Source organism: Thrips palmi, unplaced genomic scaffold (genome assembly GCF_012932325.1).
Source record: "Thrips palmi isolate BJ-2018 unplaced genomic scaffold, TpBJ-2018v1 HiC_scaffold_2, whole genome shotgun sequence".
Taxonomy (NCBI): Eukaryota; Metazoa; Arthropoda; class Insecta; order Thysanoptera; family Thripidae; genus Thrips; species Thrips palmi.
The window spans coordinates 10907732-10927865 of NW_023144629.1; the positions used below are offsets into that span (position 1 = coordinate 10907732).

The following is a 20134-nucleotide window of genomic DNA, read 5'->3' on the forward strand; positions in this document are numbered from 1 at the left end:
CAAGAGCAAACAATCTTGGTCAAAGGGCGACATATTTACTGCTGAACTACATCACTGTACATATCGTATCACCATGGCGCGTCGCGTCACATGTGCCGCCCCTGGCGAAGGTTGATGAGTGCTTGCAGGAAGCTGAACCAGCCCCGGATGGCTGCGCGGCAAGCGCCCCTGTCCAGAACGCCGATGCCGCGGCCCCGAAAGAGAGCCCCCCGCATCCGGGAGGCCAGCATCAGGTTGAGGCGCAGACGAACCTGGAGTGGGAATTGCTGGATCAGGAGCCTCAGTGACCACTGACCAGAAATCTAGTGGAAACCGTCGTACTTGGGACTGTTCATAAAGTCCGTCACGCGTTCACAGGTCACTTTTGCACCTTCCACCCCATTTTTTTTGTCAAACCTTCGCGGGAGAATCTGCAGTCTGAATTGTACCCAGGAACTGATGTCACACTATGCTTTTAAGTGAATAAGAAGGGTAGTTGTAGTGTGGCTCCATTGTTCTGCAAGACGCTGTCTATGTGGGAAAAACAGGGTTTTCGACAAAGGTTGTCCAAATCAAACCAAACTTTGGTTTTGGGTTCTCCTCGACCCATAGACATGTGAAATTTTTTTTTGAAATTTTTTCGACAAGTTTTGTTTAGATAGGAAATTTTTTTATTTCAATCAAACTGCTGCGTCTTTTGAGTAAAATAAAAAAAATGGCCAATTTCGACAAAACTTGTCGAAACAATTTCAAAATTTTCTTCACGTGCCTTTGGGTCGAGGAGAACCCAAAACCAAAGTTTGGTTTGATTTGGACAACCTTTGTCCAAAACCCTGTTTTTCCCACATAGACAGCGTCGCAAGTGCTCACATATGGGCTATTTTGTGTGTAGAATGAAGTATGCATCGGCCACAGTCTAACTGCAGATGACCGGCTGCAGTTTGAGTGCGGTTAAAATACAGTCTAAGTACACTTAACTGTACTTGAAATGTGCTCTAACTGCCGAAAAACTAGAAGTTTTTTAGGACCTTTTCAGTTTCAACTGCAGTTTTGCGGACTGTTCACAACAGTTTTGACAAAAATACGGTTTTGCCATAAAAATTCAAAATTTTTGATTTCCAGTCTTATGTCACCTCTCTCTCCCCTTTTTTTACTCGTTCTTTACACACAAACAAATGAAAAGTGGTATAGTAAATAGAACGAGTATTGTACTCAATTCGTCTTCCCCACCCCTCTTTTAAGTTTCCAATCGAGCAACAACAGGAAAAGGAAAAACCGCGTTTTATTATTTATCATTTTTCCAGCCGTGAGCGAGGGCGCCAGGTCGGAAATAGGTGTTTAGAGAAAATGACATTTAGATTAAAAAAAAAAACATAAAACTACCGACCATACGCATTTTTATGTTTACGGGCGTGGCCATGTTTGAATTCGGTTTGCGTCAAAATATCCCCTTACCCGACTGAAATTGGATTCTTTAAAGATTTTGACATTGAACTCAAAGTGAGACAGCTGTAAACAAGTGGGGGGGGGGGGATATGCAATGAAAGTTTACTCTTTTGGAACTTAAAACATGAGCAGAAGCCGAAGTGAGTTGAATTTAGACTTGGGGTTTGTGGCGTTGGACTGGGAATTCCTCATTAATCATTAAGGATTAGTAGAGAAAACGGATAAAGTAAAGAAATAGACCAAACTTTAACGATTTTCACCACTATGCCCCCTTAAATCTCCACGGATTTTTCGATAAATTTTTAGTTAGTCAAATATTCTGTTGAAACCCTTCAAACTTTATCCCGAGCCGCAGCATTTGACCTTGACCTGTCTTCATGCAAGACCGCCGTTTTGAAATGTAATATTGGTATCTATCATTGGGATGAACCGAGGGGGTAACCACTCGCGTAAAACCCTGTACACCAAAACCGTGTATTACGCGTAATACACGTGATCGTAATACCATTTTTGGGTCAAATGTGCCAAATTTTGGCATTTTAAGACCGTAATACACGTGTAATACACCGTAATACAGCGTAATAGAGAGTAGTCTGTACACGATTTCTTGAAGTGTTTACCCCCTCGGGATGAACATGAACGTATGGCCGCAAAACCTCGAATCTCTGCTCGTCCAGCCACGGCCCGCGGTAAGCGCATCCGGCCAGGGCTTCGTGTGCTGCCAACATTTTGTCGCCCGCCTCACAGATTGGCACGAACACGATGAGCACCACGGGGGCGATGACGAGCGCGTACTGGTCAGCATCTTTGCCGTTCAGCACCACCTGCCAGGAAGGAACAAACACTGTCAAGTTTTTGGTATTAACATGACGATTCACCCTCCAACCAGAATGCCGAGTGAAGAAGAAGAGGTACAAAAGAACTGAAATCAGTTTCACTGCAAATGCAAAGGCAATACTAAAGTACATTTTTTGGCGATACAACTGAGTATCGCCAATAAATGGCCTTACGGAAAAGTATTGCCTTCAAGTATCGCCAAAATTTGGCAATACTTTTGGATATTTTGGATACTTTTGGATATTGTCAAAACCACGGCATTAAACAGGTCTTGTCCCCTTGACGACGTTTACTGCCAAATCGTAGCAATATTTTAAAGTATCGCCAAATTTTGGCGATACTTTCCCGTAAGGCTGTTTTTTGGCGACATTGAATTGTATCGCCAAAAAAGGTACTAATTGCCTTTAGATTTACAGTGTTTCGACGGGTATTAACCACAAAACAAAGCTTTATTTAAATTAAACCAATATTTAGAACACAAAATGACTCAAAATAAAAACAAATGGTCGACGTCTGGGTGCATAATGGAACCGAATTGACTGGCTTCACATCTGGCGACCAACAGCAGCCTAACTTTTGTGTCTTACCAAATTTGGAAATTTGAGGTCGGATACTACGTTTGCCTTTTTGGGTCACTTTTGGAGTGGGCGAGACGTCCAACCAAGTTTCAGTGGGAGAGATGCCATTTGCATTGTGTCACACTCCCAATTTCCTACAGAGAAATGCCGTGCAGTCATAATACTAAGCTAATGCTCAGTACGTTACTCTACAAATCTATCATAATACAGAGAAATTTATTCGTAATATAAAGAAAATGGTCATAAGTTACGTAAGTTACACCTTCTTTGCGCCGTCATAATAAGCTTTTTGTTCGTAGTACGAAGAAAAGGCTCATTGGGAGTGCACATCCATGTTCAAGCGAACGTGAAATCCTACCGAGACAACCTTCTCGCGTTCCAACGGACGTGATGTCACATTCGTCGGAAAACTGTGCTAAGAAGTGTCAGGATATTTTCACCAAACTTACGTCGACGGTCGAAAGCAGAGGTAGCACGAAAGCACCGAGGAGGTAAAAAGCCACCAGCGGCTCGAGCAGCCGATTGACGGAGATTGCCGCTTTGAGGAGGTCGCTGTGCAGCCTCGCCAACTCGACTGAGCAGGGTCCAACCTCAAATTGGTTGAACCAAAAGTCAGTCAGAAATTGTGAAATGCCTGCGAGAATGCGTTGGTCCAAGGACTGCTGTTCTGAAGTGTGTGCCCGACAAAAGCACACAATTGAGAATGTGTGCTCTTTCGTGTGCATTTTCAAGAGTGTGCCATGCACACCAAGTGCACACACATGCATTTGCACAGTTCGAATAATGTAGCAAAATCCTTCGTTATACGATGTACTTCTTTACACGGTAAAAACGGAACCTGGTTTCCCAGGAGGCCAGTGGTGAAGGCATAGGCGATTCCCAGGGAGTTCCTGGGAAAACCAGGTTCCGTTTTCAGCGTGTAGGAGCCGAAGCAGATCTGTATGCCTTCTTTATCCTAGCTATCCTAGAGCTCTTACCATTATGAAGCAGATGCTTCGCAGGATTTTTGGGAGTGCAGAAGCGGCCCAAAACTTGGCACATCCGCGTTTTTGACGGTTTTGACGGGACGGTTTACTTTGGGACACGAGGCGTTAGCTACACTGAAAAACCAAACATGGTCTCCGCACCACAGGTGTGGTCAAATGGGTGCCATTTTGACCGCATTAGTTGGTGCGGTCAAGACCACGTTTGGTGAGGTCTAGACCACGTTTGGTGTAGTCTTTCCATGCAATTACCACACCAAACGCACTGAAAACGTAATGGTCGGACACATAGCCAAGTTATGGTGTGACAAAAAGTCACGCCGAAAATTGGCGTGACACGAAATTTACGCCGATGAACGGCGTGACATGTGAGTCACGCCGTCATTTGGCGTGAATGACACCGGGTTTTAATAGACAAGTCATGCCAAAAAGCGGCATGACAAGAAATTCACACCAAAAATTGGCGTGAATTTTTGCTTTACGCCGATTTTTGGCGTGACTTTTGTGTCATGCCGTTTATTGGCGTGACCCTTTATTCACGCCTCTGCAGCGGCACGAAGGCACGCCGATAGATTTTCAGTGTGCGGTCTAGACCACACCAAACGTGGTCTAGACCCATGGCACCCATTTGACCACATCAGTTGGTGCGGTCTAGACCACGTTTGGTTTTTCAGTGACTCGGTTGGACCCTCAAGCTTCGGACTCACCTCCGTTAAATAGTTAATTTGAGTCTGCAGGTGGGCCAGACATCGGTGGATGACCAGAAGGACAGGCAGAATGAAGCCTAGCAATGAAGTAACAATGGCTGGAGCGCCACACATCATCATTACCGATGTGACCCTGAAAGAAAGACACTGCAGTGCATGCACTGAAAAAGGTCTTCGAAGGATCTGCTTCATGTTTGCAAAAAGAAAATGGTGGCACTCACTCTTATACCAGGAACGTGACATCACGTTGAAACGAATGTGACAAAAAGTCTCGCTTCGTTAAGAAGTGTGTCACATTCGTTTCGACATGACACTGTGGCAAAAAGGTACGGAAAATCCTGTTAATTTTTTTGCCAGGATTCTCCGTAGCCCTCTTATCAATATTCTCCGTAGGCTCTTACAGTATTCTCCGTAGGGCCGCACAGTATTCTCTGTAAATCCGCACAGTCTTCTCCGTAGGACCTCGAAGACTGTATAGTCCTACGGAGATCACTGTGCGGTCCTACGGAGAATACTGTGCGGTCCTACAGAAAATACTGTAAGAGCCTACGGAGAATATTGATAAGGGGCCTACGGAGAATTACCACAAGCTGTTTACAGAATTTTCCGTAGCTTTTTGCCACAGTGGAATCAGACTAATTCACATTCAAACGAAAAGACACGATCCTAAAATAAAACGCGACATTCTGTCTCATTCGTTTCAACGTGATTGTCATGTTATGGAATGGGGGTGTTCTTGCACCATTGAAGAAATGATTCGAATAGCGAGGGATTTTGCTTCATGATCTTGCCTAAACTTTCGGCTTAAATTGGGGCTCTGGAATGAGTTGAGTGCATTATGCGGAGTCCAGTCGGACGTGCACATCGGAATAATCTGATCGACTTCCAGCTCGACTATTGTGAATTGAACACTTTCCCCGCCGCTGAAAAGTGTGTTGGTCTCATGCCATGAGCCGCTCTCCCCAATGCTACACTGCAAATCCAAGTGTGGGACAGGCATGCACTAACTTGGGACAAACTGTCACACGCTTGAAAGCAAACTGCACTCTTAAAACCTTACGAAGTATTTTGAGCATACATATAACAAACTAAAATACTTTGTTATACGAAGAAATAGTTCGTAAATTACGAAGTATTGTAAGCTTACGTATGCTCAAAATACTTTGTTATACAAACTACTTTTCTTTGTAAGGCCCAAGTAGTTTGTAAGGTTTTCTCAGTGTGTCACACGCTTGAAAGCGTGTGACAACGCGTCCCACGCTTGCAGGTGTGGGACACGGATTAGTCCTACGCTTACAAACGTGGGACACGGTCTGTCCCACGCTTGTAGGCGTGGAACAGTTTGTCCCACGTTATCTACACTCTTAAACCCTTACGAAGTATTTTGAGCATACATATAACAAGCTAAAATACTTTGTTGTACGAAGAAATAGATCGTAAATTGCGAAGTATTTTCTTTGTAAGCTTACGCATGCTCAAAATACTTTGTTATACAAACTACTTTTCTTTGTAAGGCCCAAAATAGTTTGTAAGGTTTTCTCAGTGTAGAGCATGCCTGTCCTACACTTGGATTTGCAGTGCACATTTGGTCACGATTATTGGACTGTCCTCGCCGCATAAAAGGAGTGACGTCTGACGTGACCCTGAAGACCCTGAAGTGTCCCAAGGAATCACACGAGGGGGCAACCACATTGGATGTGAGGGGACACAAAATTTCTTAAGGGGGCTCATACAAGTTAAAAGCACTTTTTTTTAAAAAAATTGATGTAGACGGATTAAGATTTTACAATTTCTGTCTTAAATCCTTTTAGATAATTGAGTAAGCTTCATTTTGGCTTAAGGGAAAGTGACTTTGGACATTTTTTGGAGATTTAGTCGAAACGTTTAAAATTTTGCTTCTCGTAAGATTTTGTTCGCATACTTGCTCAGATCTGTGGGGAAAAAATCAGGGAGACTCATCCCCAGTAGTGTCATAGAATTGACTACAATGGGCTTTATATCTGCAATAGTTTTCAAGAAAAAAATAAAAACATTTTTTTTAACAATTTTTCAAACAAATTTTTCAACAAAAATTGTTTTTATTTTTTTTTTTTGAAAACTATTGCAGATATAAAGCCCATTGTAGTCAATTCTATGACACTACTGGGGATGAGTCTCCCTGATTTTTTCCCCACAGATCTGAGCAAGTATGCGAACAAAAACTTACGAGAAGCAAAATTTTAAACGTTTCGACTAAAACTCCAAAAAAAGGGGATGGCTTTACTGTATCCCCGCACGCCTGAACCAAATCATTATTTATCAATTTTCTCATAAAACATAAAATAATCATCAAAATTACAAAATTATCTGAAATTATTACACAATATTGCTAATTAATTGAAATTAATCAGTATTTTTTCAATTAAATTATTATTTTATCTCAAATGTTTGCAGTAAGGTGAGGCTTGTGGTGGACTGCTCCCAGGCGGGTGAACTGACAGCGTGACTCGAGGCTGAATCTGGTTGTGCCTGATATTTGAATTTGAACCTAGCCGTCGGGCGGGAGACATATACACCTGAAACTAGAAGGTCCAACCTATCCTAACCAAACCTAACGGACTTGCCACAGATCTTACCATACTCGCGACAGATCATACTCTAACACGATAGATCTTACTCTAACGTGGCACATCTCACGCTACGCGTAACAGATCATTCTCCAACGCGGCAGATCTTACGCTACTCGTTACAGATCTTACTCTAAAGCGGCAGATCCTTTGCTGCTCGTGACAGATCACGCTCAAAGGTAGCAGATCTCACTTCACGTGACAAGTTCTTAGTCTTACGCGGCTGAGCTTACGTTTCTCGTTACAGATCTTACACTAACGCGGCAGACCCTGCGCTACTCGTGACAGATCCTACTCTAACGTGGCAGATCTTGCACTCGCGTGACAAGTTCTCTCTCTTACGCAGCTGATTTTACGCTACTCGTGACAAATCATAGCCTGACCCAACAGATCTCTACCGCCACTCTTGCAATGTCAATTCACCCACCTGGAAGTTGTCCACTCAAAGCATCGCCTTACTCCAAACGTTTAAAATAAAATAATATTTACTTGTATTAATACTGATTAATTTTAATTAATTAGCAATACATTGTAATAATTTCAAATAATTTTGTAATTTTGATGACTAATTTGTGTTTAATGGGAAAATTGATAAAGATTGATTTGGTTCAGGCGTGCGGGGATACAGTGAGCCACTCCCAAAAAATGTCCAAAGTCACTTTCCCTTAAGCCAAAATGAAGCTTACTCAATTATCTAAAAGGATTTTAAGACAGAAATTGTAAAATCTTAATCCGTCTACATCAAAATTTTTTTTTTAAAAAGTGCTTTAACTTGTATGAGCCCCTTAAGGCTTAGGATTTCGTTGGATTTTGCAAGATTTTAACCGATATTCCGCCCAAAAATAGCTTGTTTTTGGCCTTTTCTGGATCAAGATTTCAGATTTCCCAGAGATTTCTAGCGCAAAGGGGACACAAGATTTGTAGAGTGGGTGCCCCCTCGGAAACACACGTGGCGTCCCGCCTTGTTCGTCGTGGCGTCCTTATCTCTTCGTGTGACACGACATTTTTTGTTTACTACAATCATGGCAAAAGGCATCGCGCTTCCGACTGTCGCCACTGCAAATGCAAAGGCGATACTAAAGTTCATTTTTTTGCGATACAATTGAGTACTGTATTGCCAATAAATGGCCTTACGGAAAAGTATTGCCTTCAGAACGGTGATACAAAAAAGTATCGCCAAAATTCGGCAATACTTTTGGATATTGCCAAAACCACGGCATTAAACTAAGGTCTTGTCCCCTTGATTTGTTCGACGTTTACTGCCAAGTCGTGGCAATACTCCAAATATTTTTTTGTATCGCCGTTCTGAAGGCAATACTTTTCCGTAAGGCCGTTTATTGGCGGTACTGAATTGTATAGCCAAAAAAGGTACTAAAAGTATTGCCTTTAGACTTACAGTGGCTCTACCACCGTGTGGTTAGACGCTAACACGGTGATTTTAAGACCCTTTGGGCGGAAATTCGGTCCGTTTTGAACTCCTTCGTACTCAAACAGCGGTCTAAATCACCTAAAACGTCGAAAAAAACCAAGTAGATCTCGAAAAGAATGTAGGAAATGCATTGAAGGTCAGGTGATTTTTTTTTCAGACGAAATGCTATAAAATCACTACCTTTCACCAATTTGATGTGAACGGAACGTCCTTTACGAGATAGGGGCAGGACACTGGAAAATTAGGACATACCATGCAAAAGGACTAAAATATATAACTTTTATGCTGTTATTCCGATCCCATCCAGGTCTTACGTGCTCCCTACACTGCAAACCTAACTGTCTACTTAGTACACACTTAAAAATGTGTGCTTGCAAGTACACAATTACAAACGCATGCTTGGCCAAGTACACACTTACAAATGCATGCTTGCAAGTAGACACTTACAAACGCATGCTTGACGCCGTATAACTCCATGCATCAAGCATGCGTTTGTAAGTGTGTACTTGCAAGCATACATTTGTAAGTGTGTACTTAGCCAAGCATGCGTTTGTAAGTGTGTACTTGCAAGCACGCATTTGTAAGTGTGTACTTAGTAGACAGTTAGGTTTGTAGTGTACATTGAAGCAACAAAACAATTCCATTTCGGAGTGTGAAAGATCAGATTCAGTCACGGAGGTCGGGTCACGTAAAACTGATAGAATATTGAGTATTACTTGCATTTCTTCTGCCAAAACATCGCTTGAGCGTCCCATTCCTCTTGTACATTCTTTTCCAGATCTACTCGAATTTTTTCGACGTTTTAGGTGATTTAAACCGCTGTTTGAGTATGAAGGAGTTAAGGTAGATCAACACGGACTGAATTTTCGTCCAAAGAGTCTTAATATCACCGAGTTAGACAAAGAAATGTGTTATTTTGGTAAAAATCGAAAAAAATAACCCACCCCTGACAGCATAACACACTGAGAAAACCTTACGAACTATTTTGGGTCTTACAAAGAAAAGTAGTTTTATAACAAAGCATTTTGAGCATTCGTAAGCTTACAAAGAAAATACTTCGTAATTTACGAACTATTTCTTCGTATAACAAAGTATATTAGTTTGTTATATGTATGCTCAAAATACTTCGTAAGGTTTTAAGGGTGTGGGCTTTGAATTTTACACTGTCAGAAAATGCCGAAAAAAATGGAAAAATCATGGAGTTTTTCGGAAACTTCTGCATGGAGCTCTCCATTAATGCAAATTCTGGGCTTTCTCCGAAAAAATTCGGAATTTTGAACAAAAATGCACGCTTCACTATCACAAAAACACGAAGAAAAGGTTTGCAACCAGTTAAAATTTGAGGGAAAGGTGAACCCCTACTTCTTGAGCTCAGTTTTCATAATATTAAGGGAAAGCTACAGGATATAAGTCAAATGAGCTCGAATGAGATTGTCCCTTCTTTGACCATTTCAGACCAAAAAATGCTTCAGCGAAGTCCTCTTTAATATATCTGAGAAAAGACTTGCATTTTACCTCCTATCTGGACCCAAGGAATGCTCCGAAGAACATCTGTATAAGCCCTGCGAAAATCTCTCCGAAAAAAAATGGAAAATGAATGGAGTCTCCATGAACGTGATTATAGGGTTTTTCTCCATAAAATTTCGGAGCTAATTTATAACAGTGTAAAGTTTTTTCACCAGTTCAGTCGGGGAACCCATTCAAAATCACATTTTTTCAAAAATAAGCGCAAGTCTACCGTGTGGTGTTGACTAGACTGCAAGGCCTAACAGCGCTGATGATTTTTCTTGAAGGGGGTAATCACGTTTGCCTGAAACTCTGTATTGCGTTTACTTAGTTGTACGTGAGAAGTTTTGAGTCCATCGTCTGTAGTCACTTGGTTGCGGCTCCCTGTCGTGACCTGTGTTTAGACGCGTGATAGCCTTAGTCACGACGCGCGTGGTCGAGCTAGAATGGGGCTGTTGTCTTGCCGGTATAAAAGAGCCCCGCAGGTCTCGTCAAACATGTAGATAGCTCAGAAATCAGCTGAACCATGAAGTTCGTCGCCGCCCTCCTCGTCGCTGTGCTGTTGGTCGTCTGCGCAAGCTTCACGGTAAATGCGAACTTCCTCTTTGCCCCTCAGTTTGGCGACCAATGTCCATTGTTCGCGTTAAAAATGAACAGGTCGTGATGGCAACACGGCAAAAACGGTTCCTGGTTTTCCCAGGAACTCCCTGGAAATCGCCGATGTCTCTACCATGGGGTTCCTGGAAAAACCAGGTACCGTTTTTACAGTGAATGAAACACACTTAGTGTTTACTCGGTACACACTTACGTGCTCTATGTCTGTGCACAATATACAATGAAGTTTTCGGAGCACTAGCATATTTTGAAGTGAGGTTTACATAAATATCAGTTTGAATTACTTCCGAACAAATTCGGGCGATGAAGGTTTTCTCACACAAACTCGGGTGACGAAGGTTGCGTCAACCCAACTTTAAGTCCAGGCCAAGACTCTTTCGTTCTCAATGCGGACTTTTGAGGCATCTTGGCTGGCTGTTCCGCTTGGAGACCAGTTCGCACTAGCTGCACTGTTATTCAACGAATGTGACGTCACATTCGTTAAAATGTTGATCCTTGCTGAAACGAATGTGACACCCGCATCAGGCGGCCGCATGATGGCCGTGTCACGTTCAAACGAATGTGACATCGCACTCAAACGAACGTGACAAAATTCACATTCTAACGGAAACATCCACATCCACGCAAGTGACCTCTTACCGATACTCGTATCCTTTATACGAACGAGGGGTGACCCACTGTAAAATTTTGTGTACAATGATTGTGTGAATGTGCAAGAATGTGCAAGTGTTCTTGCTTTTTTGCCACACATGTTGCCTACTTACAGGCGTTTTTGCCACCTAAATATGGAATGTGGTCAAATTTTGTACAACTAATGTGGGAAGCTATTTCCCCTCGTATACGAATGTTTGTGCAAACGTAATGACAGATGCATATACCAGGTGATTTCATTCTCAGTACAAAGACTTTTTCGTCCGTTCCTGGCACTCAACTATTTTGGGCCTGACAAACGAAAGAAGCTTGTCATAACAAAGTATTTCGAGCATACATAAGCTTACAACGAAAATACTTCGTAATTCACGAACTACTTCTTTGTACGACAATTTAAAATGTTTGTACTCGTGTGCTCAAATTACTTCGCAAAGTTTTAAGCGTGAAAGGTTACTTTTGTGAGTATGTTGCGGACTCGTAAACCTTTGTGATACGATGCGGATGAAATCATCCGTACTGCAAGCTGAATCCATCCGTAAGTACGTTTGCACTTCCAGCCCGGCCACACAGTAAAAACTCTACGATGAACCGCTTTGTAATACGAAGAAAATGAAGGTATTGCAAAATCTACAAAGAAATGCTTCGTATATTAGGAAGCAAAATCCTTCGCAATATGAAGCATTTCTTCATAATGCGAAGCAATTCTACAATGCCTTCATTTTCTTTGTGGTTGCGAAGCAAATGCTTCGTAGGCTTTTAAGAGTGCAGCCGGCTCCGGACACTGTCAACTGCTTTCCTTAATGCGGAATTGCAAAGAGCTCAAGCTGGCTGAATGATTCGTGGTGCTCCGTTTCATACACAAGATGATCTTTGTTTTGTGACTTACAGACGGCCTGCGACTACAATACCTGCTACTTATATTGCCTTCCTGGAACCTTGCCCGTGGGTGACCCAACCCTGTGCGTCAACGACTGCCTTCCACAGAACCCATGCCCGAAAAAATAAGGAAAAGTGCCAGAATTTCGGTACACTCTGTCATGCATAAATAAAACAACAGTTTGTCGACGATTTCTTTTTTGAATTTTCTGTCTTGGCACGTGTTTTATGTAGCCTTCTGCACAACACCGAAGGATGTCTCGGACCCAATCCACCACTTCCAAGAGATGTAATGGATCTGAGTCAAATGGGACAGTACTCTTGAATATCTGGAAGAACTTTAACCCGGGTCCACTTTTTTGATCTCAGATGTCTTCTCGACCCTAATTTCCAGTTAAATAATTTCGATTGGCAACCCCTGCAGGTTCAGGGCGAGAAAGAAGCGAATGTCATAAGAGCATTGGCGATATTGACTAACCACTGTTTTACGACGTGGATGATGTTGATATTTCTCAGGCAGAGGTAAAGGGCAATTCACGCCGATAAGAATAGGTGAGATAAAATTGCCAAAACTATTTGAGAACTGGCGTCAGATCCCCAATTTGGGACAGCGCTTGCGCGGCATTCGACTATCTGCAACCATTTTCCAGCCTGCTGAAGGGTCACGATTTTTTCCAGGCTGTTAATCGCAGACCGCTTTGGTAGTAGTTTTAAATTAGTACACCTACTTACAAATATTTAAAGCATTTTGAAATGTTAATAGAAAGGACCAAGAAATATTTGCTTTGAAAACCATTAACCTTTAACATGGGCCGACGCACCGACGTCGACGTTGTTATCCGACACTGTTTCTGTTTTTTGACATGTTCGGGATCGTGAGTGGATCAAGCAGACTACCTCAATGCGCAATGCATGGAGTTGCATGAATGATAGTGTTGGAACGAAATCTGGCGTACCTCTGAGCCGGTCCCGTCATCTTTGCGCACTGGGCGGGGTCGACTGGGAGCCAGCGACAGGCAACTTCAGCCCAACGCTCAGTCTCGGAAAACATCGTGTACATAGTTCCAACGATTACACAGCTTCCGTACACAGTGAAGAAGTTCACCTCCGCCCTGCCACGTTGAACACTTTTCCTCGCGTTTTCCTTTAAAAACAAAGAAGAAAAGAAACAAAGTGCGTTTCATTACTTGCCACCAGTTTTTCCATTCCGAAAGAAAAGAACAGGAAAAGTAGGGATATACATCGGCAACTTTGGCCCGTCCCGTACATTAAGAGATGTGCGAATTTCGCCTAACTAATGACCAAGTTCTTAAAACTCATAGATTATGGTTTATTAAAATTCATAAATATATTTGACTAAAATGGGAGAAAAGAACTTCTGTACCGACGTCCGATTTCGAGTTTGGATGATGGAATTCTGAAATACATCTTACATTAAAACACATAACAGTGTTGATAGCCAAAAATTAGTCGAATCACGAAGGCAGAAGAATTGTACATTTTCCATCGTTCAACTGTGTCACTTCAGAGGAGGTGCCTGGACCCTAACCTAATGGCCGACATCAGACGCCAGCGAGTGGCAACATGGTTTTGCGATTTTCTCAACTTCAGTGGAATATTTTGTTAAAAAATTTGAGTTAGAGGCTAGAGAAGACATTTAATAAGGCAACAGATGGTAGGTTTGTGAAACCTGCCGCTAGATGGCTAGGCCATACCGTGTGAGAAGTGGCTTGTCGACAGTTTGCGTGAAGTAATCAAACTAAACCTTCGCTTTACGTTGAATATGACAGCTCTCACTCAAGCGTTCAACTTTAACTTCAATCAGGTAGTTTTAGAAATCTAGTTATGAAAAGTCATCAGTCATGTGGATTTTAAGATACGAATTTTTACTTTTGGCAGACAATCTTAATTTTGACAACCAAGTTTCTAAGTTTTAAAGGTGGTTTTGAAATTTACCAACTCTTTATTATAATATAGTATACTTTTCATTTTAGTTTTGGTAAATGTAATAAAGTATAGCACTTTTCTGATTTTTCACATCATTTCGAAATGTTATTAAATTTAAGACATTTTCATGTCTTAAATTTCAGAAATTTTTTTTGCAGTGTATATATTATGAAGAAACGTTTCGTCTTACGAAGGATTTTGCTTCATAATCGAAGCACTTCTTCGTAGATTTTACAATGCCTTCATTTTCTTCGTATTACGAAGCGATTCTTCGTAGAGTTTTTACTGTGCTTCGAATCAAAATCAAGGCATGCCCTTTGATTTCAAGGCGGCCCTTTCACCGAGCAGTGCCTCGCACCCTGATGACTGGGAGGCGGCCCGCTGTCCGCTCGATGCCCGCGGCGACGTGCTCCATCCGCCGGCACGCGTCCACGAGCAGGTACTTGCGGTGCGTGGCCAGCATGGCGCCCACGCCCGACACGGTGCCCACGAGGATGCGCACGAACACCAGCGCCTCCCGCATCGACTGGGCGCACAGCGTGTTCACGGCGCAAATGACGTTGACGGTCCAGGCTAGAATCAAGGACACCTGCGCAACATTGAGACCGGACTGCAACCCTGTGATTTCCTTTTTTTGACTAAGAGCCCGATAACGCCCGGCTAAGCCCGTTAAAGCACTTGATCGGAGGGCGGTAACATTTCCGCCCTTTACTGGCGGTAACGACCTCTAAAGGTGGCACTTTTTCCTCACACTCTAAATGTCTTACAATGAAATTTGACCTATGTTATTCGTATGTTACAGTGAATGCGGCGCAAGCATAATGCGAAGCAATATTCCTTCGTAATACGAATCTTTTTAGCCTTTGCATTGTAAGATACAAAGAAAAACCTTCGCAATACGAAGAAAAACCACCTTCGTCTTATGCTTGCGCCATTCTCTTCGTATTATGGGAAATTCCTTCGTAAGACATTCAGAGTGCTGGCGGGCTCCAGGTTTCTTTTCCGGAGGTGGTAAAAAAAATTACCGCCCTTTTAAGACCGTTCGAACCGCTCATCGACTGATTTACCGCTTTTCTGTAAGCGTTTGGATTCTCAGGACGACAAAGAACTGAACACTTGTGTCACACGCGCTCACCCGCGCCGCTGCCACATTGAGCACGAAAGCCCTGAATCGGTGCCCGGCTGGTGCAGTTGGGTCCCTCAGGTACTGACGCCACTCCTGTATGTACTCCTCCATCTCCATCCTGCGAGAGCGGAGAAGCGCACCACGCAGAGTGGAACCTGGCGAATAGAACATTCTAGTCGTCGCCGATCGAAGAACAAAAAGAACAAAACCGGAAGCCGGGAAGAAACGGAGTAGGTATCAAGCACAGTTCCAACGAGAATGTCGACAAATATTTTTGTTTTCTGTGTCAAAAAGTGTTTGAGACTAAGGAAGGTGCTTTTGAACGAGATACACCACAGAAAACTCAAAAACTAGCCCACTCATAGAAGTCTGGGAGGCTATGCCGGGGCCAGTTCTCTATCGCACTCTACCAAAAATATCCTGTCAATGCCGTTAATTTATTACCAGTTTTCACTGTAGGTCAATTCACAGCGTTTACTGTGATCTGCTCACGCGATTTACTGTGATCCTGTTCACGGTGTTCACTGTGATCTGGTTCACAGTAAACACTGTGAGTTTGACGCCGCTGAGCACCGAAGTGCTGCAAATCAGGCTCCAATTCACGGCGTTTACTGTGGCCAGATCACAGTGAACACTGTAACCGAGATCACAGTGAACGCCGTGAACTAGTTCACAGCAAACGCCGTGAATTGCATAACAGCAAACATTGGTAATAAATTAACGGCGTTGACAGGACATTTTTTGTAGAGTGTCTAAGAGCGCACATGGTATGCCAGCATGCCTGGAGCATGCCAGCAAGCACGCTCTAGCTACCGCATGCCTGCCAAGCATGCACTTACTACTGCATGTACACGCTGAATAGAGTGTAATGAGTACTCTCTTGAATTTGCAGAGTACGTGCAGGCGTTTTTCGGCTTAGCTTTATCTGAGTGTAGGCTCGGCGCGTACAATGTGTGCTACAAGTGGCAGATCCCTTGCATTCGAAACAAAACATCAACGCCGCACTGCAAATCCAAGTGTGAGACAGTCTCACACTACTTAGTGCGAACCACTATTTCTCACTATTAATTGTGAGACACGGTTTGTCTCACACTATGGCTCCCAGTATGGCTCCCTGTGGTCTAATGCTACAGACCCACGCTTGTAAGTGCGGGGACAAACGGAGTCTCACACTTGCAAGCGTGAGACAAACGTAGCTCACACTTGAGACATAGTGGTTCGCACTAAATAGTGTGAGACTGTCTCACACTTGGATTGGCAGTGCGAAATCAAAGAGACAAACAGTCACGTGCCCACCGCGAGAAACTCCCCGACCGATGCCACTGCGCCGCGAAAACTGAGCAAGAGCGAATCCGCGGCACGCAGCGGATGCATCGACCGGCGTCCATGATTGGCATCCGTAATGGTTCGCGTGATCAAATGTTAACCGCCACCTCGCCTCGCTCCACAACAACTTCCCTTGCCGAGGTGGTTACAGTAAACGAAAGTGGAGCGCCGATTCGGCCGCATATTCGACTCATGGCAATCGGAGTCTCTTTCGACTTTAACAATGGCGGCAGTGTATACTACAAAGCCTCAAGCTTCACTTCTACTTCACTGGTTTTCGGACAAAGGGACTTAAGTCCACATTTTGGTCAAAATGGTTTTATTGTTTTCTCAGACTGCTGGCGAGACTTGACATATAATGGTGAAAGACCTACGATTTTAAGATAATTAGTTCGGAAGTGATAGCGTTGAACCGAACAACTTAAGTCCTCTCGTTTTCTGACAAAACAACTCAAGTCCACCCCATTTCTGACAAAACAGCGCAAGTCTATCCGTTTTCTGACAAAAGCACCTTAGTCCACATGTTTTCTGACAAAAGAACCTGAGTCTACATGTTTTCTGACAAAAGAACCTAAGTCCAGGCGTGACGTTTTCGGACATAACAACTTAAGTGCACCCGTTTATTGACAAAACCACCTAAGTCCATATAGCCTTAAGTCGATAGGACCAGAAATCTGGTGTGGACTTGTGCTCTTTTGTCAGAAAACAACTGGACTTAAGTTGTTATGTCCGAAAACGAATGGACTTAAGTTGTTTTGTCAGATAACGGATGGACTTACGTCAAACTGTGATATAAACTTGTGAATATTTGGGTAAGAAATGCCATAACTGGCCATCGAACAATTGGTATCGTTTTCTGAATACCACGTTATCTTTCACCTGAAATCTCATGACCATATTTGTCTTAACAAAGCTTTAAACTACTTAATACTGTCTCCTGAAAAATTAACATAAATGGACTTACGGCCCTTTGTCCCAAAAGCAGTACACTGTTTAAAAAAAGTGCTGTAAATTAACAGCACTTATGCTGTTATGTTTGATAGCAACATGACTTGTTTTATTACAAGCATGTTGTAGTCGGTGCTGTTTTCTGACAGTTCGATTGTAATAAAACTAGACTTCTTTGGAGTCTTCGACAATGTCTTCCCAACATTTATGTTGATTTCATCGTGCTGTTATTAAACAAGACCCTTGTAAACTGACAACAATATATGTTTTAAGATTGCAAAAGGCTGTTTCTAAACATGAAACCTGTTCAACGACAACACAACTGTTTTGAATCACGATTACATTATTGTTACTTGACAAGGAAGTTGTTATGAAACGAAAGTGCTGTTTCTGGATGGGTTTCCCGTTCAGATACAAAACAATACGGTTGTTATTTAACAGCATTACTGTAGGTAATTGTGTTGTAATATTACAGTGGATTTTTAACAGTGTAGACACTAAATACACTGCGAACCCTTGCAAAATGGAAAATATATGGGCATTATATGGACAAAATATATGGCCCAACATGTATTGACGACATATGTGTAAAAGATAATTCAGCAAGATACTTTTCCGATATAGAAAATATGTGGCAAATATATAAATTTCATACATTGCTCTATATATGTAGGCAATATATAATGTCAACACACCATGGAGTCTGACGACTCAGAGACTTCCTTTACTATTAGCAAAGAATGTAAACTTCGCCTTGCGAGGACATCCAATAGTGATCCTACCGTATTCTCTTAGAAAAACTTTTCGCGCTACACCCAAAAAAGACATTTAAAATTTCCGAACTGTTTCCGTTAACTTGTTAAACAGGATTTCTCAAAATTTCTTAGAGACTTAAACGCATAGAAAAGAACCTTGCCCCTGCTCAATATATGGCGTCAATATATTTTACAAGATAAAATCATGTTGAGAAATATAGCCGCCTTTCAACATCAAGTGCCAAGATTTTAAGAAAAGTTACTTGAAAAGTCTGCCCTCCTCACCCTGCCCCATCCCACGACGGGCACCGTGTCAGATATTGAAACATACATTTCGGGAAGGTAATATTATATGGGGAAATATATGCATCATATATTAACGGGCACCAAGATGTACCCCCATATATAAACCACGTATGGCGCAAGATAATTTGCAATATATTGAGCAAGATACAATTATATTGACAATGCATGAAACATATATGGAGTCATATATTGACACATGTTTTCCATATATTTTCCTTTTTGCAAGGGAATGAAAGAGTCACCACCATCGCCCTTTTGTTGGATGACGCACGCATCGTCGCCCAAATTTGGGTGACGAGCCAGCGGTGACCAAATTTTGGGCAGTCATAAAATCGCGAGGGGGTAAACACTCGGGGTTTTGGCGTACAGACTACTCCCTATTACGCGTATTACGGGTATTACGGATGTATTACGCGTATTACAGGTGTATTACGGGTATTACGTGTGTATTACGGGTATTACATGTGTATTACGGGTATTACAAGTGTATTACGGGTATTACAGGTGTATTACGGGTGTATTACGGTGCGCATGGAATATCAACGGAACAGTTTCTATGTAAAAAAAAACGTAACTATTACGGACTCAAAAGGCGCGCCAAACACCTATGATACACGTAATTCACCCGTAAAACGCGTAATACAACAGTAATACGCGTAATGCACCCGTAATACCCGTAATACACACGTAATACGCGTAATGCACCCGTAATACCCGTAATACACACGTAATACGCGTAATGCACCCGTAATACCCGTAATACGCGTAATACAACCGAAATACACGTATTTCACCCGTAATACACGGAAAAGTGTGGGTGATAATGAAAATTTCTGTACCAATTATCTAGGAGGTCATTGAGGGGAGGTTATTTCACAGGGCCCATTGGGGGTATTACGCGCGTATTACGGGGTATTACAGGGTATTACAGGGTATTACGGGGTATTACAGGGTATTACGGGGTATTACAGGGTATTACAGGGTATTACGGGGTATTACAGGGTATTACAGGACAGCTTGTACAGGGTATTACACGAGTGTTTACCCCCTCGTAAAATCGTCACCCAAGTTTGGGTAACGCCGTCGACGACGCCGTGAGCCGTGAGGTCCCCGATGACGTACTTCCGGGGCCACCACGATGATCCAATGTGGCGTTGAGGCCTCCGGTCATCGTGCTGGCCCCGGAAGGACGTCTATCGTGGACCTCACGGCGTCGTCGACGGCGTTACCCAAATTTGGGCGACCAAACGCCTGTTACCAGATTTCGAGTGATGAATTTTTCGTCTCCCAAAATTGGGCAACGAAGTTGCGTCACCCATTTAAAGGGTGATGGTGGTGACCCATTCATTCTCAGTGATATGTCCTGGGACTTTTTATGTCCCACGGTTTATGCAATTTTTGGCACATCCAACGCTTTTCAGGGTCTCGTCTTCGAAAACACGGGTGAGTTTCACCCCCTTCCGGAGAGCAGAAGTTCCTCAAATCACAGGGGGTGAAAGGGGGTGAAGTGTCT

At 42.8% G+C, this 20134-nt stretch overlaps 1 protein-coding gene across 1 annotated transcript; it reads right to left on the reverse strand.

Moving 5' to 3' along the window:
- Positions 1–86: 86 nt before the first annotated feature.
- On the reverse strand, positions 87–16591 carry LOC117647715. Its single transcript, XM_034389612.1, has 8 exons — positions 16583–16591; positions 15296–15441; positions 14519–14749; positions 13170–13357; positions 4531–4663; positions 3290–3430; positions 2082–2249; positions 87–251 (listed from the first exon to the last, which is right to left on the reverse strand). Exons 2-8 carry the CDS (start codon positions 15401–15403, stop codon positions 87–89), a joined length of 1134 nt encoding a protein of 377 aa, XP_034245503.1. The 5' UTR covers positions 15404–15441; positions 16583–16591.
- Positions 16592–20134: the final 3543 nt, after the last annotated feature.